This window comes from Rhinopithecus roxellana, chromosome 10 (assembly GCF_007565055.1).
Source record: "Rhinopithecus roxellana isolate Shanxi Qingling chromosome 10, ASM756505v1, whole genome shotgun sequence".
In the NCBI taxonomy this organism is placed as follows: Eukaryota; Metazoa; Chordata; class Mammalia; order Primates; family Cercopithecidae; genus Rhinopithecus; species Rhinopithecus roxellana.
Window position 1 is genome coordinate 93,672,582 of NC_044558.1, and position 27,455 is coordinate 93,700,036.

Genomic DNA, 27,455 nt, shown 5'->3' on the forward strand with positions numbered 1-27,455 from the left:
TGAATTCCAAGTACAAACTTTATTTCTATTACAAGGAAGTTAATAATAATTATAATAGTAAAATAAAAACAAGGGGAAGGGGCTCTGACACTTGGTTTTCAGAGCAAGCATGGGGCTGCGGCAGAGCCCAACATAGCCCCTGTGGGGACAGGAAGCCCTCAGCCCTCCCCATTAGAGAGCAGTGAGGACGAAAGATCCATGCTCCCCCAGGAACAGAAGGCAGTGATGCCAAATGCTAAGGAAGCAGCTTAAAACACAGTCCCCAGGGCACTCACCTCCAGCTCAACACATCAAAAGCCTCGTTACTGACAGACATTGCAAGTGGTCTGAGCACCTTACCAGAGCACCTCACACACACCTGGGACCCAATCGAGTGTGGACAGAGGCAGTACAGGGAGAGGTTGCCCAAAAGCCCCCAAATTTAGGCCCCAACAGGGCAGAAAATCACTTTACTGGTTGGTACCAGGTTTCCAAAATCTTCCCCTCCTTCCACCGGGACTGCACAGCACCAAGGGGCAGTGGCGACACTAAGTCAAAAGGGAGCCCTGGCAGCCGAGGTTGCGGCTTGTATTTCACTGCTGCTGAAAGGTGGCAGCTAAGGCTGAAGCATTCCTCAACCACCACCCTGCTCCCTTCCCTCAAACTCAAACCCCCACAGCACAACCCCAAAAGACACAAAATGGCCATAACCTAGAAAAATCTAAAATCTGGAAAATCTCTCCCACCCAAAGAGCCAGAGAGGTGGGCCTGCACGGCGGCAAGTGCTGCTGTGCACAGAAGACAGGAACCGATGTAAAGTCTCTGGAGACACCATTACTCCTCCTCTTCCTCCTCTGCATCCCCAGCTCCTTGTTGCTTGGAGGGCTTTGCCTGGTAAACAACACAACACAAATGAAGCTTTATGTAAGAAGTGAAAGAGCAGTACTCCTCCCCTGGATCCCTGAAAATGTCCCGCTTCCATAGAAACCTCCTCAAAAGTCAAAGGAACAGTCTTTCAACCACAACCAGCCTGGTTCCAGCAACTTCTACAACTTCAGGAGCCACACCAGCCCCACCATGTCTGAGTCCCCCCTGAGCATCGTGGGTTGGAGCCCACGTTACCTTTGCAGTTCTGCTGCAGTAGTTGGCAGCTGCAGGGGTGACCTGGGAATTCCTGCCACCTTCACTCCTACCACTGAAAGAAAACAATTGGAAACTAGCTCCTGAGGTGTCCCTGAGCAAAGGTCAACAAACTCAGAGAGAACAGGAAGCAGCCCTATGCTCGCAGACAAACCCCAAAAAACCCATGGGCCACAAAATAATTTTTTTGGAGTCAGGTGACAATACAGGAAAAATCCATACTCCTCCTCTTACCATGCAAGGACCTCAGTCTTACCCCAGGCCCGGCGAGGGTAACCAGGCCTTTGCCCATGTTTGCTTCAGCTACTCCCAGGCCCCATTCCTGGGCTACTGATTCTTACCTAGCTCCGTATCTCCCTGCAGGCCCATGGGGGAAAGAGGGCACAATGTTTTCTGGGTGGAAACTTCCAGGAGGGCGAATCACTGAAACGTGCCCAGGGGCTATGGCCCCATTCTGACTGTTTCGATTCCGCCCCTGGATGTCCTGGCTGTCGGAGTTGTTGAGCTTCAGCACACGAGGAGGGCTGGGCTGGCACCCAGGTCTGGGGCCTGATGTTGATCTTGATAGCTGGTTGTAGGTAGCTGTCATATTGTTAAAGGGTCGGCTGGGAGGCAGACAGGAGGTGGGCCCATTAGCAGTTTCCTGCTTAATATCATCCAGGTAACCAGAAGACAGGTCTCCTGAGAAGAGAAAATGGTAACAGCTTTAGGAAAAAGCCTGCTCTGGCTATAGTGCCAGGTTTAGGGCAAGAACAAAAAGATTCCAGATAGAAGACAACTGCTCAGCCAGGTGTGATGGCTCATGCCTGTAAACCCAGCACTTTGGGAGGCCAAGGCAGGTGGGTCACCTGAGGTCAGGAGTTCGAGACCAGCCTGGCCAACATGGTGAAATCCCATCTCTACTAAAAAAATAAAAATAAAAAATTAGCCAGGTGAGGTGGCAGACAGCTATAGTCTCAGTTACTCAGGAGGCTGACACCAGGAGAATCACTTAAACCCGGGAGGTGAAGGCTGCAGTGAGCCGAGATCATGCCACTGCACTCCAGCCTGGGCAGGACAGAGCAAGACTCTGTCTCAAAAAAAAAAAAAAAAGACAACTGCTCACCCCAAAAGGCTGCTGGACCCCACATCTCCAGGGCAGAGTTGGCGATATTTTATCTATTCTGCATATATTGTATGAGTCCTCAAAGACAGCCTCCTAACTATTCAATAACAGTGTGCAAGCAAACCTTGAAAAACATTTTTTTTTTTTTTTTTGAGATGGAGTCTTGCTCTGTCGCCCAGGCTGGAGTGCAATGGCATGATCGTGGCTCACTGCAGCCTCTGCCTCCTGGATTCAAGTGATTCTCCTGCCTCACCTCCAAAGTAGCTGGGACTACAGGCATCTGCCACCACGCCCGGCTAATTTTTCTATTTTTAGTAGAGACGGGGTTTCATGATGTTGGCCAGGCTGGTCTTGAACTCCTGACCTTGTGATCCACCCACCTCAGCCTCCCAAAGTGCTGGGATTACAGGCGTGAGCCACCATGCCCAGATAAAAAATAATTTCTAATTGGCTTTGTAGTGGTGAGGTTTCAAAAACAGTTTACTTGCCTAAACATGAGGCTCTTAAGTAATAACAATAAGTTTGAGGCTGGGTGTGATGGCTCACACCTGTAATCCCAACACTTTGGGAGGCTGAGCTGGGAGGAACACTTGAGCACAGGAGTTCAAGATCAGCCTGGACAATGTGGCGAAACCCCAACTCTACAAAAGATTAAAATAAAAATTAGCTGGGTGTGGTGGTGGGCACCTAGCCTACCTATAGTCCCAGCTACTCAGGAGGCTAAGGGTGGGAGAATAACTTGAGCTCAAGAGGTTGAGACTGCAGTGAGCTGTGATCACGTCACTGCACTCCAGCTTGGATGACTAAGAGACCTTGTCTTAACAAAAAAAAAAGAAAAATAATGTTTGAGGTCAGTCACAGTGGCCCACACCTGTAACCCCAATGCTTTGGGAGTCCAAGGCAGAAGGACTGCTTGAGGCCAAGAGTTCAAAATCACCCTGGGCAACATAGCAAGATCCTATCTCTACAAAAACAAAAAACTATCTGGGTGTAGTAGAGTGTGCCTGTAGTCCCAGCTACTTGGGAGGCTGAGGAGGGAGGACCACTTGAGCCCAGGAGTTTGAGGCTGTGGTAAGCTATGATGTGTCACTGCACTCCAGCCTCGGTGACAGAGCAAGACTCTGTCTCTACAAAAAATTAATAAATAACAATAGGTTTGAGTACCCTAAGTGTATTTCAACTTGAAATGGGGGCCCAGGGTAGCTACCATAAGGTCTGCAAATTATCTACAAATAGTCCACTAAGTGCACAGAAAGGAAACCAGAAACTTACTACAAGCACTAACTACTACGTGTATCTCACGGATGTCCGCAAAGCCATTACCCTAAAAATCACACACTTGAGAGAGCTCAGTCTAATGTGGGATCACAACTACCTGCAGGAGTCCCCCATGAGACTCTAGTGTGTTTGGAAATTCGAGATGCAGGTAATCCCCACATTAGAGCAGTGGATGAGAAGTGGTAAACAGGCCGGAGCCAGCAGTGGACCTGCGGCCTTGGTTCAGTCCTGGCTAATAAATACCCTGGTGTCTGACACGCCTCCTGGGCAGCTCTGGTGAGTTCTCTTGAGGCTGGGAATCCAGTCTAGGAATCCCCTCTGTCACATGGTTGGTTGCTGTGGCTGGGCGTTGGTCACACTGGTCCTAAACAAGAAAAAACAGAATTAGTACCTCTGAATTGAGTCATTCCCAGAAAAGAGCACGCGATGGGAGGAACAGCAGGGTATTCCTTATCTGGATGGGGACTTTGACAACCTCTGAAAGTTCTGGGAACTTTCAGAAACCACACATCTGGAATGGTGAATTCAATCTCATTGGCACCTGAGGCACTGACAGAAGCACTTTCTGATTTGTGCAGGGATGAGGGAAGGGCTGGTCTTGGAGCAAAAAAAAACATTTCTTTCTTTTTTTTCTCTCTTTTTTTTTTTAAGACTACTCAAGTGCAATAGTGAGAAGAGCGGAAGGAGTAGAACAAGGAGTTCGATCTGTAACTGACTGTGAACAATCAACTGAGATAACGCACTACCTTCAGAGCAGCTGAAAAGCATTTCTATACTCTCACCAGAGTATTTATTTGTGTGGTTGCTTATTTCAGTCTGCCCTAGAGGGTAAGCAGTCTCTTATCTACTGTTTGATCCCAAAGCAGGAGTCTTTTTTTTGCTTTCTTTTTTGGATGCCCAGTGAGGGGCATCCATAGGACAAAACCAGAAGTAGACCCTCAGGTGTCCTACAATGCGAGTCTCAAATGCCACCACAATGGGAAAAACCCACCTGGTGAAAAGCAGGGAGACTCTCATCTAAACCTTCTGACAAGGCTTCCTTCCACACCTGCTCAAATAGAGTCCTGGCTCTTTGGTCCTCAGCTAGTAACAAGATGGCTTCAGTTGCCCGAAGGGAGGGAAAGTCTGAAGGCCTGCAGTATTGGTTACTACAGACAGCTCACAAAGATGACACGGCCAGAAGCCAAGTGTGTGCATTCCTTGTCAGGATGGAATGCAACTTAAAGGCTAAGGAAGTGTTCTCAGCTCTGGAAACCTCAGGTTCATGCACAGAGCCACACGGACAGGCACTCCAGGGACCCTTACCTGGTGATGGAACAGCACCTCCTCTTCCAGCTGTACCCCACAGAATTCACAGGGGATGATGATGCTCTCCTCCACACGGTGTGAACTGCTCAGGCCCATCAAAGAGTCTAACTGCTTACTTGCAGCCTGTTGCAAGAAGTTCTGGAAGATGACATCATGTTCCTCCACCCCTCTAGGGGAAGAGCTGCCAGTATTGAGTGAAGGTAAGGCACGTGAAGGGTTACAGCTTGTCTGTCATTCAAAAAATATAGGTTAAAAACAAAAATCAGAGGTTAAAAAACTACATTCCTAAGATATTTTCTAGAAGTCAAATAATTTTAACAATGCTTGGCTGGGCACAGTGGCTCACGCCTGTAATCCCAGCACTTTGGGAGGCCGAGGCAGGCGGATCACGAGGTCAGGAGATCAAGACCAGCCTGGCCAAGAGGTTGAAACCCTGTCTCTACTGAAAATACAAAAATTAGCCGGGCATGGTGGCACTTGCCTATAATCCCAGCTACTCGGGAGGCTGAGGCAGAGAACTGCTTGAACCTGGGAGGCGGAGGTCGCAGTGACCCAAGATCACGCCACTGCATTCCAGCCTGGGCGACAGAGTGAGACTCCATCTCATTAAAAAAAAAAAAAAAAAAAAAAAAAAAATTTAACAATGCTTAATATTGGAAAGAGGAACTAAAAGGGGGAATATACATAGAATACTCATATTACTTTTAAATATTTTTGTGGGTTTTTTTTTAAGTGTGTTCATGTGTTTATTCTTTTTAAATTAATTTGAAATGATTCAAGGTTCTTCCCACCACACCCATACAGTAAAAGAGAGGCACAAATATTCTTTATTATCTTTGCTAATGGATTTTCCACGGTACTCCTAAAACAAAATCTGTATGTATTCAAATAGTATATTATTTCATTTATGGGGGAAAGTATGTTCCCCTATACAGAGCACAGGTACTACTTAGTAGTTGTGGAAATGCCAGACTAGGCCAAACCAAATGAGAGTACTGAGGGAACAAGAAGTCCCTCCAGGCCAGGCGCGGTGGCTCACTCCTGTAATCTCAGCACTTTGGGAGGCCAAGGTGGGCAGGTCACAAGGTCAGGAGTTTGAGACCAGCCTAGCCAACCAACATGGTGAAATCCCATCTCTATGAAAAATACAAAATTAGCCAGGCATGGTGGTGCGCACCTGTAGCCCAGCTACCCGGGAGGCTAAGGCAGAATAACTGGAACCCGGGAGGCAGAGGTTGCGGTGAGCCCAGATCACGTCACCGCGTTCTAGCCTAGGTGATAGAGTGAGACTCCATCTCAAAAAATAAAAAAATAAAAAACACAGAAGTTCCCTCCATCAGGTAATCCTCAAACACATAAAGCTATTTGCTCATCATTCCTAAATGGCTCGAGAATAGTCAGTCATTCAAATAACTGACACCTTTTCGGATACCAAGTATTTAGAGATTCTGAAACCGGGGAAAACTCAGAACCTGCCCTCAGGGAACTCAGCCTAGTGACGCAGACCAACAGGAGATCAGAAGACCACATCATAAAGTGACAAACTATAAGAGAGGTGGGCACGGACTTTCAGAAGCACACAGGTGTGGTTCCTGACCTAGCCTTCATAGTACCCCCTCTCAGGATGGCTTCCATAATGTCACATCTGAACCAACTCTACAAGTAAGGGGTCTCTGTTGTTGGATGTGTTAAGGAGACAGGGGCAGAAGGCCAGACACCTTTCAGGTAGATAAAGTAATGTGTAGAAAACACCCTTGACCTTTCTAGAAAAATGCAAGGACTTCAATACAGCTCCAATAAATCAAAATGTGGCATGAGATGAGACCAGATCACAGGACGGGTAGTGGAGATATATGTGCACCAGTCACTACCACATGAAAGGACTGCTAGCATGAGATTTCTAGGTCTGCTGAAATGAGCATCATTCCCCGCCCCCTTGGTTTTTTTGGTAGAGCTGGGGTCTCACTATGTTGCCCAGGCTTGCCTCAAACTCATGGGCTCAAGCAATCCTCCCACCTCAGCCTCCTGAGTAGCTGGGACTACAGGCACAAACTACTGCCATCACTTTTTCTAAGAAGGAACAAGGCTAAGTTTTCATATCTGTATGCCAGTCACACTATGGAAAAGAACATTGCTATTCCTACCACGGGCACTGTATTAAAATGATTTGTTCAAGGCCTCATGTGGCCTGTAACACCAATTATGGCCTGCATACATTCCAACTAAAAGTCCTCAAGTAATTCATAACACACCTGATGGTCAATCAGCAGTTCCTCTGGGTAGAGCTCCTCACAAAATTCACAAGGCAACATGGTCTCGTCAGCTGCACCTAGGTATTAGGCCACATAATGAGACTCAGGATGAACAAAACCAAACTTGAATTTAACCTTTTATCCTCTTTATGGGGTCTTATATAGAAGTTGGCTTTCTTTAATGTTTCTTATAGACAGCAATTTGTGGGGCTGTATATTCTCAGAGGGAACCCATCTAAGAGATAAACTCTAGGCAAAAACTTCCATTATGAAACAAGAAATGTACTTGACCCCAATTTCCTGTAGTAGCAGTATAGTAGTAGTTTACCTGCTACTCACTACTCTAAGGAAGCGATTTAAATCGTAGGCAATAATCTTAAGTGTTTTTCACATACTATTTCAATCCTCAGAATAAACTTACGAAGTATATCCTACATTATCCTTATTTTACAGATAAAGAAATTGAGCAAACTGGCAAATAATATCATGAATACTCCTCCCAGTACCAAAATACCCAAAAAATGCTGACTAAAAGTAACTGAAGTGAACAAATCGATACATTTTAAAACCAAGATTCCCAGACACAACACCCTCAGTAAGACTGCTAAACAAATGGGAGGGTGAACAATGGGGAGATGCAGGGAAATTTACCCTTCAACCCAACTAGATTTTAGTTCTGGGTAGAAGAGAGAAAAGTCTCTACCAAGTAGAGTAACTAGAGCTTGGCCCCTTATATAGGTTTGGGGTCACAGTCTGTGCTTATGTTTTTTATGTTTCTATTTTTACATAAATTCACATTTGTGATTTTTTTTTTGAGGCAGGGTCTCACTCTGTTGCCTAGATTGGAGTGCAGTGGTGCAATCTTGGCTCACTGCAGCCTCGATCTCCCAGGCTCAAGAGATCCTCCCACTCAGCCTCCCCAGTAGCTGAGACTACAGGTGTGTGCCACCATGCCTAGCTAGTTTTTGTTTATTTTGTGTAGAAATGAGGTCTGACTCTGTTGCCCAGTGTGGTCTTGAACTCCCTGGCTCAAATGATCCTCCCGCCTCAGCCTCCCAAAGTGTTGGGATTAACAGGAATGAGATACGATGCTCAGCTATGTTTATGCTTTTTAAAAGTCCAAGCCGGCCAGGCACGGTGGCTCATGCCCATAATCCCAGCACTTTGGGAGGTCAAGGTGGGTGGATTACCTGAGGTCAGGAGTTCCAGACCAACCTGAGCGACATGGTGAAATCCTGTCTCTACTAAAAATACAAAAATTAGCAGGGCATGGTGGTGCAAGCCTGTAATCCCAGCTACCCTGGAGGCTGAGGCAGGAGAAATCACTTGAACCCCAGAGGCGGAGGTTGCAATGAGCCAAGATCACACCACCGCACTCCAGCCTGGGCAACAGAGGGAGACTGTTGCAGAAAAAAAAAAAATGTCTAGGCCAAAAGCTTAATTTAAAGTTACCCCTAATGGTAGTATCTCTATGTGCCTACCAGAAGCATATATAAATTCTCAGAGGAACATGCCAGAAAACTTGGTGTTCATACAAACACCCACACACACACGCATGCACACACACACACACACAGCAAGCCTCCATGAATGGGAGAGAGCAGAAACAACACAGCAAAGAAACAGTTTGTGCTATTTTTGGACACAAAAGAAAAATAAGGGCCGGGCGCGGTGGCTCAAGCCTGTAATTCCAGCACTTTGGGAGGCCGAGGCGGGCGGATCACGAGGTCAGGAGATCGAGACCATCCTGGCTAACACGGTGAAACCCCATCTCTACTAAAAAAAATACAAAAAACTAGCCGGGCGAGGTGGCAGGCGCCTGTAGTCCCAGCTACTCGGGAGGCTGAGGCAGGAGAATGGCGTAAACCCAGGAGGCGGAGCTTGCAGTGTGCTGAGATCTGGCCACTCTCTTTAAAGACATGTTAAAGAGGGAACTATGCTGGGCACAGTGGCTAATGCCTGTAATCCCAGTCCTTTGGGAGGCCAACGGGGGCGCAGATTGCTTGAGCTCGGGAGTTCGAGACTAGCCTGGGCAACACGGTAAGGAACCATCTCTACTAAAAATACAAAAACATAGGTAGTGGTGCATGCCTGTGGTCCCAGCTACACGGGAGACTAAAGTGGGAGGATCACTTGAGGCCTGGGAGCAGAGGCTGCAGTGAGCTGAGATCACACTACGGCACTCCAGCCTCAGTGACAGAGCGAGATTCTGTCTCAAAAACAAAACAAAAAAAAAACCAAAGAGGGAACTGTAATATGACTATGGAACAAAAGATTATTTTAAAAATTAGGAGGTACGCTGGGCGCGGTGGCTCAAGCCTGTAATCCCAGCACTTTGGGAGGCCGAGACGGGCGGATCACGAGGTCAGGAGATCGAGACCATCCTGGCTAACACGGTGAAACCCCATCTCTACTAAAAGATACAAAAAACTAGCCAGGCGACGTGGCGGGCGCCTGTAGTCCCAGCTACTTGAGAGGCTGAGGCAGGAGAATGGCGTGAACCCGGGAGGCGGAGCTTGCAGTGAGCTGAGATCCGGCCACAGTACTCCAGCCTGGGCGACAGAGCGAGACTCTGCCTCAAAAAAAAAAAAAAAATTAGGAGGTACAATGAGGAAAAGGATCAAACAGAACTCAAAATGAAATATATAATCACTAAAGTGAAAATCTTAATGGACACATTATACAACAGATGAGAAATAACTAAGGAGAAAAATCAGCAAACTAGAAGACAGATAAGAAATTACCCAGAATGGCTGGGCACAGTGGCTCACACCTATAATCCCAGAACTTTGGGAGGCTGAGGCAGGTGGATCACCTGAGGTCAAGAGTTTGAGACCAGCCTGGCCAACACAGTGAAACTCCGTCTCTACTAAAAATACACAAAAAATTAGCCGGGCGTGGCTGGGCGCAGTGGCTCATACCTGTAATCCCAGCACTTTGGGAGGCTGAGGCGGGCAGATCACGCAGTCAGAAGATCGAGACCATCCTGGCTAACATGGTGAAACCCCGTCTCTACTAAAAATACAAAAAATAAGATGGGCATGGTGGTGGGCGGCTGTAGTCCCAGCTACTCGGGAGGCTGAGGCAGGAGAATGGTGTGAACCCAGGAGGTGGAGCTTGCAGTGAGCCGAGATCACGCCACTGCACTCCAGCCTGGGTGACAGAGCGAGACTCCGTCTTAAAAAAAAAAAATTAGCCGAGCATGATGGCACATGCCTGTAATCCCAGCTACTCGGGAAGTTGAGGCAGGAGTATCACTTGAGCCCGAGAGGCAGAGGTTGCAGTAAGCCTAGATTGTGCCATTGCACTCCAGCCTGGGCAAGAGCAAAACTCCGTCTCCAAAAAAAAAAAAAAAAAAAAGTTCAGAATAGTATAGCAAATACCTGTATACTTCTCATCTATATTCACAAAGTTTAATATTTCCTCACATTACTTTTATGTATTTTTTCCCCTGAACTATTTGAGGATAAGTTTGAACATATAACATTTTATTCCTAAGTACTTCATCATGTGTCTTTGAAGAACAAGGTCACTGCTTTCTCCTATGTAAACAATACGGATGTCACTCTCAGCAACTTTAATGTAAGTTCTCTACTTGTACAATAATGTCCTTAAGAGCTTTTTTTTTTTTTTGAGACAAGGTCTCACTCTGTCACCGGGCTGGAGCAGTGGCACAATCTCAGCTCACTGCAACCTCCGTCTCCTGGGTTCAAGCGTTCGCCTGTAATCCTAGCTACTTGGGAGGCTGAGGCACGAGAATCACTTGAACCCAGGAGGCAGAGGGGGCAGTGAGCCGAGATCATGCCACTGCACTCCAGCCTGGGTAACAGGGCGAGACTGTACCAAAAAAAAAAAAAACAAAAAGACAAAAAAAAAAAAAAGAAACGAAAAATAAGGCAAATTCTATCTCATTAAAATCTTTCAATTGTATAAGAATTATATAATCTGACTTACAAAAACTGTAGAGAAAGAGGCTAGTACAGAATAAGCAAACCTACCCTTTATGTCACTCAGAGAATTGGGACCCCCATGAGACTGGTCTGCCTCACATACGGCCCTCCAAAAGTCCTGCTCTGCCACACTGGAGGCTTGGCCTTCATTTTGCAGACTTAGGGCCAACATGAAGTCCAAGTTTGCACTGTCTTCACCACCCTCTTTGGGGGGCTGTTGGCCTCTATTCCGTTCCTGCCTCTCTTGTTCTTCAACTGAAAAAAAAAAAAAAAAACCAGCATTCAGGATACATTAGAAATGTTACCACCCTCAACTCAAGTCCATGCCTAGCAAATAGTCAAGGTTTACAGGCATGTGGGTAGGAACAAAAATGACCGTGCTCAACCAGCTCTCTTCACCTTCTGGGTCTCCTAGCTCTGAACATTAAAGTCTGCCATATGAAAAGGCTCCATTATTATTCTAATTGTATTATTAAGCAATATTACTAAGCCATAATTATGAGACAGGCACTGCGCTAAATATTTTATACTTATTTTCTGAATTATAGTAGAATGGTTTAAAGCACGAGGTCGGATTACCTGAATTCAAATCTTAGTTCTACCTTCAAATTTACCTACCTTCAAATAATGAGACAATTAAATGAGTCAATACATATAAAGCACTTTGCAAATGCCTAAGGGAAATAAGATACAGGTTGAGCATACCAATCCAAAAATCCAAAATTTGAAACTTTTTGGGCATCAATATGACTCTCAAAGAAAATGCTCACTGGAACATTTTGGATTTCAGATTTCTCAGATTTGAGATGCACATCCAGTATATATAATGCAAATACTTAAAAAGTCAAAACACTTCTGGCCCCAAGTATTTTGGAGAAGGATACTCAATCTGTATAAGTGCTGGCTATTTACAACACTGTCATCATCCTCACCATTATGAACCCTAACTATAATCTAATAGAGGCTATTTCCATTTTATAGGAAAGTGAGGTATTCCCAGTGTTACTCAGCTACAGTCAGGTTTCTATAATCAAGATCTATCTGGCCCCAAAGCCCTGTTCCCATTTGCCTTGGGATTTTGATACCATTCTAGTTCCCTAATCCCAAGCACAACTCACACAGATTATTCTGAATTGAAACCTGGGCTGTAATGTTCCTTTGGTTGGTAGTTCTATTGTGGAAAACATCTGATTCAAAGGCTCTCAGGGGCCTTTGCGGCAGCCTCATGGGTGGGTCCAGAGCCTCAATTTGTCTGAGGAGTTGGGATGCAATCCAGATTCCATCCTGACCCCAAGATTCATCATATGCATTAGGAGGTATGGCAACCTCATTTCTCTTTTCCTCCCCCTCTCTCCCACAAACTTCAGGGTGAGTCTTCAGATCTTTCACAAGGACATTGCGACCACAGTTGCCACATAGTTCCGTCCGGGCACCACAATAATCTTCATGTTCCTTCAGTTTGAGAATGGAAAGTTCTAAATCACAGTGCTGGCAGACAGCAAGCCGCAAAGGGCACTCAGTCTCCTACAAACCAGAGGAATGAGGTAGTTAATATGCATATCTAGGAGACGTGTGTTTTAGTATAGGGCAAGGAAAGCCAAGAGTATCTACTGCAATCTTCTCTTCCAACCCTAGATTCTCCTGCCATTTTTTTTATGTATTTAATATTTAAGAGTCACAGCTTCCCCTTTTGTTCCTGCCACAATGTTCTGTAAAGGAAAATAAAATATTAGAGGGAGTCCACTATTCAGCCATCCTAAATATCATATTGTTTTGTGCACACATTACTAAGTAATCTAAAACCAGCCAGAGAAGCCCAGGAGCAAATAACAAGAATCATAGCAATTCAGATGTTTGTCAAAGCTCCAATGTCCCTGTCCCCTACCAACTACTCCAATTCAGTCTTAACTACCTAATAATGAGGAAAAGAAACTGCACTTTAGAAAGACACAGGTTTCTCTAACCTTCATATTTGTATTTAGCACAGGCTTTATTTTTTATTTATTATTACTTTTTTTTGAGACAGAATATTGCTGTCGCCCAATGACAGAGTGGTGTGCATGGTGCAATCTCGGCTCACTGCAACCTCCACCTCTCGGGTTCAAGCAATTCTTGTGCCTCAGCTTCCTGAGTTGCTTGGGACCACAGGTGTGTGCCACCACACCCAGCTACATTTTTAGCACAGAAGGGGTTTCACCACGTTAGCCAAGTTGGTCTCTAACTCCCAGCCTCAAGTGGTGTGAGCCATTACTCCTGGCAAATACGTGTTATTTATCCAATAAAAGAGCTTTGGGGGCCAGGCACAGTGACCCACGCCTGTAATCCCAGCACTTTGGGAGGCCAAGGCAGGCGGATCACCTGAGGTCAGGAGTTTGAGACCAGCCTGACCAACATGGTGAAACCCTACTCTACCAAAAATACAAAAATTAGCAGGGTGTGGTGGCATTCACCTATAGTCCCAGCTACTTGGGAGGCTGAGGCAGGAAAATTGCTTGAACCCAGGAGGCAGAGGTTGCAGTGAGCTGGGATCACACCACTGCAGTCCAGCCTAGGTGACAGAGTGGGGACGGAAAAAAAAAAAAAAAAAGCTTTTGAAAAAAAACTTCTGAATTGGCATTACATCTACATGGTATCAAATTTTATTTTTTAATTTTAATTTTTCTTTTATTTTTTGAGACAGGATCTCAGTGTCACCCAGGCTGGAGTGCAATGGTGCGATCATGGCTTACTGCAGCCTTGACCTCCTGGGCTTAAGCGATCTCCCACCTCAGCCTCCCAAGTAGCTGGGACCACAGGCACGTGCCATCATGCCTAGCTAGGTTTTTTGTTTTATTTTTATTTTGTAGAGACAAGGGTCTCCTTATGTTGCCCAGATTGATCTCAAACTCTTAGGCTCAAGCAGTCCTCCTGCCCTGGCCTCCCAAAGTGCTGGGATTATAGGAGTGAGCCACTGTGCCCAGCTGGTATACAATTTTAAAGCCCAAAAAGGATATATGTAAAAATTGTGTCTCTTCTTCCCTGTTCCTCAGCTACCTAAGGCCTTTTTATCAATTTATTGTGTTTCCTGCAAGAGGTAGTTCATGCATATATAAACAGTGCTGAAAATGTTGGAGTAGCATTTAGAATAGAACTTCAATTATTATTTTTTTTTTTTTGAGATGGAGTTTCACTCCTGTTGCCTAGGCTGGAGTACAATGGCATGATTTTGACTCACTGCAACCTCCGCCTCCTGGGTTCAAGCAATTCTCCTGCCTCAGCCTCCCAAGTAGCTGGGATTACAGGCACCCACCACCACACCTAGCTAATTTTTGTATTTTTAGTAGAGATGGAGTTTCACCACGTTGGCCAGTCTGGTTTTGAACTCTTGACCTCATGTGATCTGCCCGCCTCTGCCTCCCAAAGTGCTGGGATTATAGGCATGAGCCACCACGCCCAGCCATTTTTTTTTCTTTTGAGACAGTCTCACTCTGTTGCCCAGGCTGGAATATAGTGGTGTGATCTTGGCTCACTGCAACCTCTGCCTCACAGGTTCAAGCAATTATCCTGCCTCAGCCTCCCAAGTAGCTGGAATTACAGGCATGCAGCACCATGCCTGGCTAATTTCTGTATTTTTAGTAGAGACAGGATTTCACCATGTTGATCAGGCTGGTCTTGAACTGCTGACCTCAAGTGATCCACCCGCCTCCACCTCCCAAAGTGCTGGGATTATAGGTGTGAGTCACTGCGCCTGGCCTACCTTTTTATTTTTTTGAGACAGGGTCTCACTTTGTCGCCCAGGCTGGAATGCAGTGGCACAAACAGGACTCACTGCAGCCTCAACCTCCAAGCTCAGACAATATCGTATCTCAGCCCCTTGAGCAGTTGGGACTACAGGAACGGACCACGATGCCCAGCTAATTTTTTAGTTTTTTGTAGAGATAGGAGTCTCACGATATTGCCTAGACTGGTCTTGAACTCCTTGGTTTAAGCAATCCTCTCGCCTTGGCCTCCCAAAGTGCTAGGATTACAGGCGTGAGTCACTGTAGCCCACCATGAATCACCTTTAATTTAAGGGTAATTTAATTATAAATTAATAAAATTAAGTTGTTACAGTTTGAGGCACATAGAATGAAATGCACAAACCTTTAAGTATATACCTTGGTGAATTTTAACATATGTATATCCACTCTTGCATAACTACCATATAAACAGCTGTTTGGATTTTTATTTATTTATTTATTTATTTAGACGGAGTCTCACTTTGTCTCCCAGGCTGGAGTGCAGTGGCACAATCTCGGCTCACTGCAAGCTCCGCCTCCCGGGTTCACGCCATTCTCCTACCTCAGCCTCCAGAGTAGCTGGGACTACAGGCGCCCGCCACCATGCCCAGCTAATTTTTTATATTTTCAGTAGAGATGCGTTTCACTGTGTTAGCCAGGATGGTCTCGCTCTCCTGACCACGTGATCCACCTGCCTCAGCCTCCCAAAGTGCCGGGATTACAAGCGTAAGCCACCACACCAGGCCAAGAAATGTTGAAGATCAAGGCTGCGGGATGCTCCCTACTGAATGGGAAAACTGTCCTTGGTTCCACATAGGCTGTAGGCACAGCCTTTCTGCCAGCAACTGTTGCTGCAAGGAACTTTAGCTCAACTGAACATACTGTCACATGGTTCCTTGAAGGGGTACAGCACTGATTTCACTTGCGTTATAAAAGATTGAGTGGTGCTTTTGACTATTAGTTTATGTCAACACTTGAAAACATGGTGAGCCCGGTTTTTTGTTTGTTTGTTTGTTTTAGATGGAGTTTCACCCTGTCACCCAGGCTGGAATGCAATGGTACAATCTCGGCTCACTACAACCTCTGCCTCCCAGGTTCAAGCAATTCTCCTGCCTCAGCCTTCCGAGTAGCTGGGATTACAGGCACACGTCTCCATGCCCAGCTAATTTTTGTATTTTTAGTAGAGACGGGGGTTTCACCATGTTGGCCGGGCTGGTCTCGAACTCCTGACTCCATGATCCACGCGCCTCAGCTTCCCAAACTGCTGGGATTACAGGTGTCAGCCACTGCGCCTGGCTGGATTTTTAAATTGGTGAATTAATATACTCTTTCAGCGTTGGCCAGTTTTGGCCAGGTGCCATAGCTCACGCCTGTAATCTCAGCACTTGGGAAAGCCAAGGGAAGATCACTTGAGGCCAAGAGTTCGAGACTAGCCTGGGCAACACAGCCAAGACCCCAACTCTATGAAAAACAAAAATAAATAAAATTAGCCAGGCATAGTGGCCTATACCTGTAGTCCCACCTATGCAGGTAGATCATTTGAGCCTGGGAATTTGAGGCTGCAGTGAGTTATGATCATGCCACTGCATGCTAGCCTGGGTGACAGAGTGAGACTCTGTCTCTTAAAAAAGGTTTTTAGCCGGGCACGGTGGCTCAAGCCTGTAATCCCAGCACTTTGGGAGGCTGAGACGGGCGGATCACGAGGTCAGGAGATCGAGACCATCCTGGCTAACACGGTGAAACCCCGTCTCTACTAAAAATACAAAAAACTAGCCGGGCGAGGTGGCGGGCGCCTGTAGTCCCAGCTACTCTGGAGGCTGAGGCAGGAGAATGGCGTAAATGCGGGAGGCGGAGCTTGCAGTGAGCTGAGATCCGGCCACTGCACTCCAGCCCGGGCGACAGAGCAAGACTCCGTCTCAAAAAAAAAAAAAAAAGGTTTTTAATTTAAAAAAAAAAAGAAAAATGACACGGCACGGTGGCTCACGCCTGTAATCCTAGCACTGTGAGAGGCCAAGGCGGTTGGATCATCCAAGGTCAGGAGTTCGAGATCACCCTGCCCAACATGGCAAAATCCCGTCTCTACTAAAAATACAAAAAATAATTAGCCAGGCATGGTGGAGCACACCTGTAATCTCAGCTACTCAGGAAGCTGAGAAAGGAGAATCGCTTGAACCTGGGAGGTGGAGGTTACAGTGAGCCAAGATCGCACCACCACACTCCAGCCTCCATGACAGGAGCAAGACTCCACCTCAAAAAAAAAAAAAAAAAAAAAAACTTTGGGCTGAGTACAGTGGCTCATGCCTGTAATCCTAGCACTTTGGGAGGCTGAGGCAGGAGGATCACTTGAGCCCAGGAGTTCAAGACCAACCTGTGCAACACAGCAAGACCCTGTCTCTATTTTTGGGGGCTTTTGAGACGTAGACTCACCCTGTCATCCAGGCTGGAGTGCAGTGGCACAACCTCGGCTCACTGCAACCTCTGCCTCCCGGGTTCAAGCGATTCTCGTGCCTCAGCCTCCCAAGTGGCATGCACCTCCACATCCAGCTAATTGTTGTATTTTTAATAGGGACAGGGTTTCACCATGTTGGCCAGGCTGGTCTCGAACTCCTGACCTCAAGTGATTCGCCCACCTCAGCCTCCCAAAGTGCTGGGATTATAGGCATTAGCCACTCCGCCCAGCTGACCCTGTCTCTATTTAAAAAACAAAAAAAACCTTCAGCCAGTTTTATCTCAAATAGCAAGCAAATGATATTCTATTCTCTCTCACCAAATGCTGAGGAATTTCTTAGGTTAAGTAGCATGTTATCCAAGTGTTCAAGAATTTAAAATGAGGCCGGGTGTGGTGGCTCACGCCTCTAATCCCAGCACTTTGGGAGGCTGAGACGGGCAGATCACAAGGTCAGGAGTTTGAGACCAGCCTGGCCAACATGGTGAAATCCCATCTCTACTAAAAATACAAAAATTAGCCGGGTGTGGTGGCAGATGCCTGTAATCCCAGCTACTCGGGAGGCCAAGGCAGGAGAATTGCTTGAAGCTGGGAGGCAGAGGTTGCAGTGAGCTGAGATTGTACCACTGCACTCCAGCCTGGGCAACAGAAGAAGACTCTGTCTCGAAAAAAAACAAAACAAAAAAAAAAACAAAGAATTTAAAATGAAATGACAGCTTGCAAGGCAGGCGTGTGCTAAAGAGGTTATCCCATACTGGCAACTCCAGGGCTGGCTTCATATTCAGTGAGGCTGCCAATAACTAAACCCCAGCAGAAATGATAGACTCAGTTCCAAAGGGAAAGACTTTGCGAGTCTCAACATACACAAGGGAGTTCCAACAGCCAGGTAGCCGAATCAGGCAGCAGTCACAAAGTCAAGGCCTCAAACAGGCTTTAAGAAACAGTATGCATGTGAGCTCATGGAGAACTAACACTCAACCAGACTGGCTTTCTGCTCTGCATGTGGGTCTGTAATCTCCGTAGGACTGGGCCCACAGTAACTCACTCCATGGCGCAACAAGACTAACCTCATGCTTCTTTAACAGTCTCTTCTCCAACTTCTTGTTACATTTGCAGGTCACCTAGCATAAGAAGTGAGAATCAATAAATTGGCTTTGTGACAATATGCTCATTTGCTATTGCACAATAGCAAACAAAACACATTTATGAACAACAGCAAGTATAACACATGTATAAACATTTGGGTACTTGGTGGCTCACCTGACAGTGTTCTGCAGCCATGTGAGTCTCCATGTCAGATTTGGGAAATGGTTCCTTGCAGATAGGACACATACCAATGTTCCTTTGACAGTGGATCTCATGGATGGTAAAGTTAAACACAGGAATTTCTTTTTCGCTACAGAAATAGAACAAAGAAAAAGGCAAGCATTACTGACTAATCTATGCCTTTTCTTGCACAGTGGCATCACATGGAAATCTATCCTATCCAATCTTTAGTCTCCATTATTTATTTTTAGTGAATACCTAGCCTACAAACTCATGATTATTACCATTCCTGCTTTTCAAGAACTAAATCCTGGCCAGGCGTGGTGCCTCACACCTGTAATCCCAGCACTTTGAGAAACCGAGGCAGGCGGATCACCTGAGGTCAGGTGTTCGAGACCAACCTGGCCAATATTGTGAAACCCCATCTCTACTAAAAATACAAAAATTAGCCAGGCGTGATGGCAGGCACCTGTAATCCCAGCTACTCGGGAGGCTGAGGCAGGAGAATCACTTGAACCTGGGAGGCAGAGGTTGCTGTAAAAAAAAAAAAAACTGGCCGGGCGCAGTGGCTCACACCTGTAATTCCAGCACTTTGAGAGGCCGAGGAGGGCAGATCACCTGAGGTCGGGAGTTCAAGACCAACCTGACCAAATGGAGAAACCCCATCTGTACTAAAAATACAAAATTAGCCAGGTGTGGTGGCACATGCCTGTAATCTCAGCTACTCAGGAGGCTGAGGCAGGAGAATCGCTTGAACCGGGGAGGTGGAGGTTACAGTGAGCCTAGGTCGTGCCATTGCACTCCAGCCTGGGCAACAGGAGCGAAACTCTGTCTCAAAAAAAAAAAAAAAAAAAAAAAAAGGCCGGCACGGTGGCTCAAGCCTGTAATCCCAGCACTTTGGGAGGCCGAGACGGGCGGATCACGAGGTCAGGAGATCGAGACCATCCTGGCTAACACGGTGAAACCCCGTCTCTACTAAAAAATACAAAAAACTAGCCGGGCGAGGTGGCGGGCCCCTGTAGTCCCAGCTACTTGGGAGGCTGAGGCAGGAGAATGGCATAAACCCGGGAGGCGGAGCTTGCAGTGAGCTGAGATCCGGCCATTGCACTCCAGCCTGGACGACAGAGCCAGACTCCGTCTCAAAAAAAAAAATACCTAAGCAAGAAAGGAATAGCTAAGTTACATATAGTACACCAACAAAGTGAAAGAAGCAATGTTATATTGTGATTGCAAATCATGTATGTACAAATGCCATGAAAATTAAAGCCAGTAATTACTGCTTAGGGTGTAGAAAACCTGGGTTCCTTTTTCATAATTTTGGCAATAATTTTATTTTAATGGCAAATATGGAGACACTAAATGTCTAGCATTTACTTTACAAGGCTGTTCAGGATAACTTGTTGACATACTACATACACAAGGCCCCTAAAACTTTAGAATTAAAACAAAAAATATTAAGGACCACACCATCATAATATGAAAAAGCAAGAATCGAAAGCAGCTGTCAGGTAAGACCACAAAGCATTTACTATTCCACATATTCACCTCTTAGGAAATGCTAAAATAAGATATTTGCAACAATTATATAAAATAGTTGCCTGCTGTTTTTTTCTTTTAAAATTTAACTGCCAACATATTCCTACCAAACATTCCAACCAGATGAAGTACTAATATGCTTTCTTCCTACCTTCAGATAAAATGAAGGTGTTTAAAGTGAGATAAATGAGCACACAATTCCGTATCCAGATAAAACTGCTAAAAGTCTCAAGGAAGGGCTAGCAAATTAGAGGTGAAATTTCATTTAGATATAAATAGCTGAAAGGCAAACCAAAGCTTCCAGAAAAATTCCCAAGAGCTTTCTAAACACTAAAAGCAAACAACCAGAAATTAATTCTTTACAGGTTTAGTCAGCCTTCTATGCTAATTTGCTTTTTTCTTTAATTTCTTTGGCTTTGAATAGCCTTGTTTTTCACTAGCTTTCCATTAACTCACCCTTTAACTCTCTTAGCATAGTTATTTATATATTGTCCTAGGCTTGAGATTCCTCCTAATTGGAGTGGACTGATAAAACAGGTGTATCTTAACTAATGCTAAAAACCAGTGTGTCTGTTTTCTTATGATTATTTGTTTCACTGATTACTCTGTTTCAGTAGCTATACATATAAAATTCAAAAAAACCTAAAATAGGCCGGGCGCGGTGGCTCAAGCCTGTAATCTCAGCACTTTGGGAGGCCGAGACGGGCAGATCACGAGGTCAGAAGATCGAGACCATCCTGGCTAACACGGTGAAACCCCGTCTCTACTAAAAAATACAAAAAAAAAAAAACTAGCCGGGCGAGGTGGCGGGCGCCTGTAGTCCCAGCTACTCCGGGAGCTGAGATCCGGCCACTGCACTCCAGCCTGGGCGACAGAGCAAGACTCTGTCTCAAAAAAAAAAAAAAAAAAAAAAAAAAAAAACCTAAAATAGCTTATGAAATGGTAGAAAGTGATAGTGGCATGGCAGAAATACCCTACAATATGGCAAGACACCTTCAATGAGATGAAATCTTAATTCCAAGCAGGTAAAGAATATTGTAACCAGCTCTTGCTCTAATTATATCCTAATTCTGCCAAAGTTAGGCTGAGAAGAAAGAAAAAGACAACAACGACAACAAAAATGTTATTTGACTCAAATATTCTACCAATGAGTCCAACTATTTTCGTTATTCCACATCTCTTTCTACCACAGTTTGCTAAGGTAAACATAGCACACTGTGAAAGAAGTACCCAGTGAAGGAAAATAAAGTAATAAACATAGCAGACAGTTCTGCTTTGCTTTTTTTGTCAGCTTACAGTAACAGCACTTGTATAGCACCAAGATACCAAGTTAAGTTCTTAGGAAATCCCCAACAGGAACCAGTTGATTATTAACTTTACAACTAGTTTCATTTCATCAGAAAAGAGATGCTCTTTCTTGTAATTCATTTGGGTTATAAACACCAAAATAAAAAGCTTAACATTCAAGACTGTGTCAGTCTTCACTAAGAGTTTTTAAATCAGGAAATGGTAGTGATTAAGCTTGACTGTACTCATTCCACTAACATTTCTTAGATTTAATGTCTTACCAGTTGTCACACAGTCGAGTTTCCTGGTCCTCTAGAAATTCAGCCATCTTTAGCTCTTCCTGAAAACCACAAAGGAAGACATGAACTTTCTCTTTCATTTCTGCTTTAAAGATGACATGCAAAAAACAAAATAAAAAACTAGTATACAGAAAATGTCACCCAAACCTGCATGTTAAAGCATTTTATTCAATATCCAGCCCCTTGAGCTTTTCTCATTTTAAAATTTTCAATTTAAAATAATTTTACTGGATAAGAGACTTTTAAAAAATAAAAATAATAAAATAAAATACTTTTACTAGGCTGGGTACAGTGGCTCATGCCTATAATCTCATGCCTATAATCAGTACTTTGGGAGGCCGAGGCGGGCAGATCACTTGAGCCCAGGAGTTCAAGACCAACCTGGCCACAACATGGGGAAACCCCATGTCTATAAAAAATACAACAACAACAAAAAATTACCCAGGCATGGTGATGTGTGCCTGTAGTCCCAGCTACTCGAGAGGCTGGAGGCAGGAGGAATGCGCAAGAGAAATGCTTAAGCCCAGGAGTTCAAGGCTGCGGAGAGCCATGATCATGCCACTGCACTCCAGCCTGGGTGACAGAGTGAGACCCTGTCTCAAAAATAATAATAACATCCTGGCCAGGCGCGGTGGCTCACACCTGTAATCCCAGCACTTAGGGAGGCCGAGGCAGGCAGATCACAAGGTCAGGAGATCAAGACCATCCTAGCCAACATGGTGAAACCCCATCTCTACTAAAAATACAAAAATTAGCTGGGCGTGGTGGCGCGTGCCTGTAATCCCAACTACTCTCAAGGCTGAGGCAGGAGAATCGCTTGAACCAGGGAGTCAGAAGTTGCAGTTAGTGGAGTTCATGCCACTGCACTCCAGCCTGGCGACAGAGTGAGATTCTGTCTCAAAAATAAATAAATAAATAAAAATAAAATAAAATAACATCCCTCATAGATTTCATCCAATTACCCTAAAAGCATCATAAATAACAAAAGTAAAATTATCAAATACAGGAAATTAACACTAATACAATACTAGTAACTAATCTATATAATTTATTCAAATTTCACCAACAAGCCAGGCACAGTGGCTCATGCCTGTAATTCCAGAACTTTGGGAGGCTAAGCTGGGAGGATCGCTTGAACCCAGGAGTTTAAGATCAGCCTGGGCAACATGGTGAAACCCCTTCTCTACAAACAATTTAAAAAATAGCCAGACGTGGTGGCACACACCTGTGGTCCCAGCCACTCAGAAGGCTGAGATGGGAAGATCACTTAAGCCCAGGAGGTCAAGGCTGCAGTGAGCAGTGATTATATCACCGCACCCTAGCCTGGGTGACAGAGTGAGACCCTGTCTCAAAAAAAAAAAAAAAAAAAATCCCCATCCCCAAATCACCATCCCACCCTTTTTCTGGTCCAGCATTCAATCTAGGATCACACATTGCATTTAGCAGTTACTTGTACTTAATTTCCTTTGATCTGGGAGAGTTCGTCAGTCTTTCCTTCTCTTTCATGACCTTGTTAAGCATACTGGCTTTTTTTTTTTTTAATTTTTTTAAACAGAATCTCGCTCTGTTGCCTAGGCTGGAGTGCAGTGGTGCGATCTCGGCTCACTGCAACCTCCACCGCAGCCTCCTGAGTAGCTGGGACCACAGGTGTGCCACCATGCCCAGCTAATTTTTGTATTTTCAGTAGAGACGAGGTTTCACCATGTTGACCAGGATGGTCTTAAACTCCTGACCTCAGATAATCCACCAGCCTTGGCCTCCCAAAGTGCTAGGATTACAGGTGTGAGCCACCATGCCCAGCCAGCTATTTTATATTATGTCCTTCAATTTAGGTTTGTCTGGTATTTTCTCATGATTAAATTCAGGTTACACATTTTTGGCAAGAACACCATAGAAATCATGTTGTGCTCATCTCAGTGCCTTATATCAGAAGGTACATGATGTCAACAGTCTTATTTTACTATTGATGTAAACCATGATCACACAGTTGATATGGTATCTACCAAATTTCTTCACTATAAAGTTTCTCCTGCTTTTTAAACAAGATGTCAATGCAGAAAGCAAAGCACTGGCAACTTTACTACCATTGTTTAGTTTAGATTATTCCTTTCCATGATACAAAAATGGTCTTAAATCCTGCCCCCAATAGGGTTCTTTAATGCTTTTGGCATTATCAAGTGAGTTGCCACTTTTCAAAACATGTATTTAGTCATTTGTTCAACAAGCTTAATTAAGACAATACTTTAGGGCTGGGCCAGGTGGCTCACGCCTGTAATCCCAGCACTTTGGGAGGCCGAGGTGGGCGGATCAGTTGAGGTCAGGAGTTCGAGACCAGCCTGGCCAACATGGCAAAACACCTCTCTACTAAAAATGCAAAAATTAACCGGGTGCCTGTAGTCCCAGCTACTAGGGAGGCTGAAGCAGAACTGCTTGAACCCGGGAGGTGGAGGTTGCCGTAAGCCAGGATCGCACCACTGCACTTCAGCCTGGGCAAAAGAGTGAGATTCTGTCTCGAAAAAATAAAAATTTAAAAAAAAAGGACAATACTGTGGGCCAGATGCAGTGTCTCACACCTGTAATCACAGCACTCTGGAAAGCTGAGGTGGGTAGATCACTTGAGCTCAGGAGTCGAAGGCCAGCCAGGAAACATAGTAAGACCCTGTCTCTATAAAAAATAAGCAGATGGTGTGGTGGCTCACCCCTATAATCCCAGCACTTTGGGAGGCCGAGACGGGCAGATCACAAGGTCAGGAGATCGAGACCATCCTGGCTAACATGGTGAAACCCGCTCTCTACTAAAAAACAAAAAAAATTAGCCGGGCATGGTGGCGGGCGCCTGTGGTCCCAGCTACTCGGGAGGCTGAGGCAGGAGAATGGCATGAGCCCGGGAGGCAGAGCTTGCAGTGAGCTGAGATCACGCCACTGCACTCCAGCCTGGGCAACAGAGCGAGACTCTGTCTCAAAAAGAAAAAAAAAAGGCAAAAAATTAGGTGGGTGTGGTGGCACATGCCTGTAATCTCAGCTACTTGGGAGGCTGGGGTGGGAGGATGAGGTAGTCCCCAGCTACTTGGGAGGCTTGAGCCCAGGAGGTCAAGGCTACAGTGAGTGAGTTGTGATCACACCACTGCACTCCAGACTGGGTGACAAAGTGAGACCCTGTCTCAAAGAAAAAGAAGACCATATTGTGTGCCACTGTGCCCTGGCACTAAAAATACTTTACAAAATAAGGAAATATAGTGTCTGATAAAGCGATCTAGTGGTAGAGAAAAACAATAAGCAAAAAAATACATATAACTTAAGGTGAGTATTGTGATGGAAAAGTACACAAATAAATGGGGGTGGAGTAGAGGCAAATCTACTTTAGGTAGATAAGAGTAGTCAGGGAAGAACTTTCTGGGCAGACGACATTTAAACTAAGAACTGAAGTACAAGAGCCAACCATGAAAAGACAAAGATGGAGAATGGGAATGGAGGAAAATCCATACAGGCAGTGGGAAGGGCAAAAGGCCTAAAAGCAATGAAAGAGAAAGTAAAGGCAAATCTGGAAAAGCATAATAAAAAAGGGGAATGACTCAAGAAGGTCTTGTCATATAAGACAGAAAGAATAGTGGATTAGATTCCAAGCTCAATGGTAAACACTGAAGGGCTTTATTAAACTAGGGAATGACATAATTCAAGATACCCATTCTGGGTTGGGCGCGGCAGTCACGCCTGTAATCCAAGCACTTTGGGAGGGTGAGGTGGGCGGCTCACTGCAGGTCTGGGGTTCGAGACCAGCCTGGCCAACATGGCAAAACCAAGTCTCTACTAAAAATACAAAAATTAGCTGGGCGTGGTGACGGGCGCCTGTATGCCAGCTACTCAGGAGGCTGAGGCAAGAGAATCACTTAAACCCAGGAGGCAGAGGTTGCACTGAGCTGAGATCTCGCCACTGCACTCCAACCTGAACAGAAGGTGACTCCAACTCAAAAAAAAAAAAAAAATTCACTCTTACGAAATGGCAACTAAGGAGGGCTGTCCGACTGATTTCAGGTGTGCTCTATTCCAGACCACTAAATGGTGCTTGCTTTTCTAGATGCAAGGAGACTGGGGTGGCCTGCAGGGTCCCCCTCTGGGGGTCAAGTTCTGGCTGGTTCTGCCAGATTTAACCTCTCTGGGTCTCAGATTCTTCAGGCAGAAGACTGACAATACTTCAAAGGATCAAGGAAACGATCCTTTGAATGCACGTAAGAGTCGAGGCACAGAAAAAAGTCTTCAAGCTTATAAGGAGCCCGTTGGGGGTCGGCTAGATCTCTCTGGTCCGCAGAGGGGACCGTCCCTCTGCCCGAGACGGTGTAGCTTCCACTGCCGGGTCCAGATACCCCAAGGTAGTCTCCAATCGCCCCCTTCCCCAGCAAGGTCGGTGATGGGGAGTGAAGAAGTAAGCGGCTTCTCAAATAATAGCAGTTGCCAAACGCTTACCGGGAAAATCTTTTAATCCCGACTACAATCCTAAGAGGTGAAAGTCTTGGTCCCCACTTTAGAAGCTGCGAAAGCGGAAGGCCACCTGAGTTTTCTGCAGCACCAGCGGGTCGGAGTGCGAGCTCGGACTCGGGTCCTTCGGCCTCGAGGCCGCATTAGGCCACTCGCGACCCCCCACGCCGGCAGCTCGAGGCTCGGGCTCTAGGCCCAGACCGGCACTGAGCCCAGCTCCGCCCGGGACGCGGTGGCCACAGAGGCGCTGCGGACGACGCCCGCTTCCCGGCTCCCCAGACCAACCTAGGCCGCGAAGGGGGCGGCGTCGCCGGGAGCTGCCAAGGCGCCGGTTCCCTGAGGAGAAAGCGCGGCCTCCTCCAGTTGCCAGAGATGCCGCCGCGCGGGCATCCTCTCCTCAGAGCCGCGACCCCGGGCCCAGAGACCCCACGCCCACACACCCCTCCCTTGGGATGCCGGACCCTTCCTAAACTGGAGGCCTCAAGGAATCTCCAGCCGCGTGCCGCCGCTACGCCTCACCAGGGAAGAGAGGAGAAACGTTGAGTTGACACACTAGCTGCAGACACGGAGCCTCCTCTGTCAGACCCCGCACTGAACAACGGCCCTCAGAGCTGCCTCACCACTTCCGCCCATCGCGGAGGAGCGCTCCCATTGGCCAGGGGCTGCTCCAGCTGTAGGCCCATTGGATAACACTGTTGTCGCTCCCAGGGCCCCGCCTTCTGCGCGTCGATTGGCTCCCCGGAGGCCCACGGGGGCGTGTCCCTGGAAGCCCTGGCCCCCGTACATCTGGAACCAGAGGCACGGAGCTGAGCTGTGAGCCTGTTGCTGAGTTTAACAACTGTCCTCGACCCAGGCTAATAATATTTGCATGGGCCGGGCGCGGTGGCTCAAGCCTGTAATCCCAGCACTTTGGGAGGCCGAGACGGGCGGATCACGAGGTCAGGAGATCGAGACCATCCTGGCGAACACGGTGAAACCCCGTCTCTACTAAAAAATACAGAAAACTAGCCGGGTGAGGTGGTGGGCGCCTGTAGTCCCAGCTACTCGGGAGGCTGAGGCAGGAGAATGGCGTAAACCCGGGAGGCGGAGCTTGCAGTGAGCTGAGATCTGGCCACTGCACTCCAGCCTGGGCGACAGAGCGAAACTCCGTCTCAAAAAAAAAAAATAAAATAAAATAATAATCATAATATTTGCATGAATAATTCTGTACAAACATTACTAATATGCCTAATATATTGAGATAATTAATGGTGTTCTTTTCTCATGAGCCATTAATACTTATTAGTCATTCTTGTTGCTATGATAATACCCTTGTGCAAGACTTCTGCAGGGCTGTGACCATATTTGAGCACTTTGCTTTTTTGCAGTGAAAGAGTGA

General features: G+C 46.0%; 1 protein-coding gene across 3 annotated transcripts; it reads right to left on the bottom strand.

The window, feature by feature from the left end:
• On the bottom strand, positions 1 to 26,727 carry TRAFD1 (TRAF-type zinc finger domain containing 1). 3 transcript variants are annotated; one of them, XM_010378797.1, is made up of 12 exons: positions 26,066 to 26,670; positions 21,587 to 21,645; positions 18,477 to 18,612; positions 18,284 to 18,337; positions 12,131 to 12,536; positions 11,061 to 11,267; positions 7,063 to 7,139; positions 4,808 to 5,038; positions 3,746 to 3,866; positions 1,461 to 1,800; positions 1,102 to 1,174; positions 1 to 870 (listed from the first exon to the last, which is right to left on the bottom strand). In XM_010378797.1, the coding sequence occupies exons 2-12, from the start codon at positions 21,631 to 21,633 to the stop codon at positions 814 to 816; spliced, it is 1,749 nt and encodes a 582-aa protein (XP_010377099.1). In that variant the 5' UTR covers positions 21,634 to 21,645; positions 26,066 to 26,670; the 3' UTR covers positions 1 to 813. The 3 variants fall into 3 exon arrangements, with proteins under 3 accessions (XP_010377099.1, XP_010377089.1, XP_030794200.1); XM_010378787.2 differs by having other exon boundaries at positions 5 to 870; positions 26,597 to 26,727; XM_030938340.1 differs by having other exon boundaries at positions 5 to 870; positions 26,363 to 26,672.
• Between the last annotated feature and the right edge of the window lie 728 nt (positions 26,728 to 27,455).

What these genes read in the sequence shown, in the direction of transcription:
- TRAFD1 (XM_010378797.1), bottom strand. Translation starts at nt 21,633, where the DNA reads ATGGCTGAATTTCTAGAGGACCAGGAAACTCGACTGTGTGACAACTG. An exon ending in ACTCGACTGTGTGACAACTG is followed by an intron (nt 18,613 to 21,586) that starts GTAAGACATTAA and finishes CTATTTCTGTAG; the next exon opens with CGAAAAAGAAATTCCTGTGT. An exon ending in GACTGTTAAAGAAGCATGAG is followed by an intron (nt 12,537 to 18,283) that starts GTTAGTCTTGTT and finishes TCTGGTTTGTAG; the next exon opens with GAGACTGAGTGCCCTTTGCG.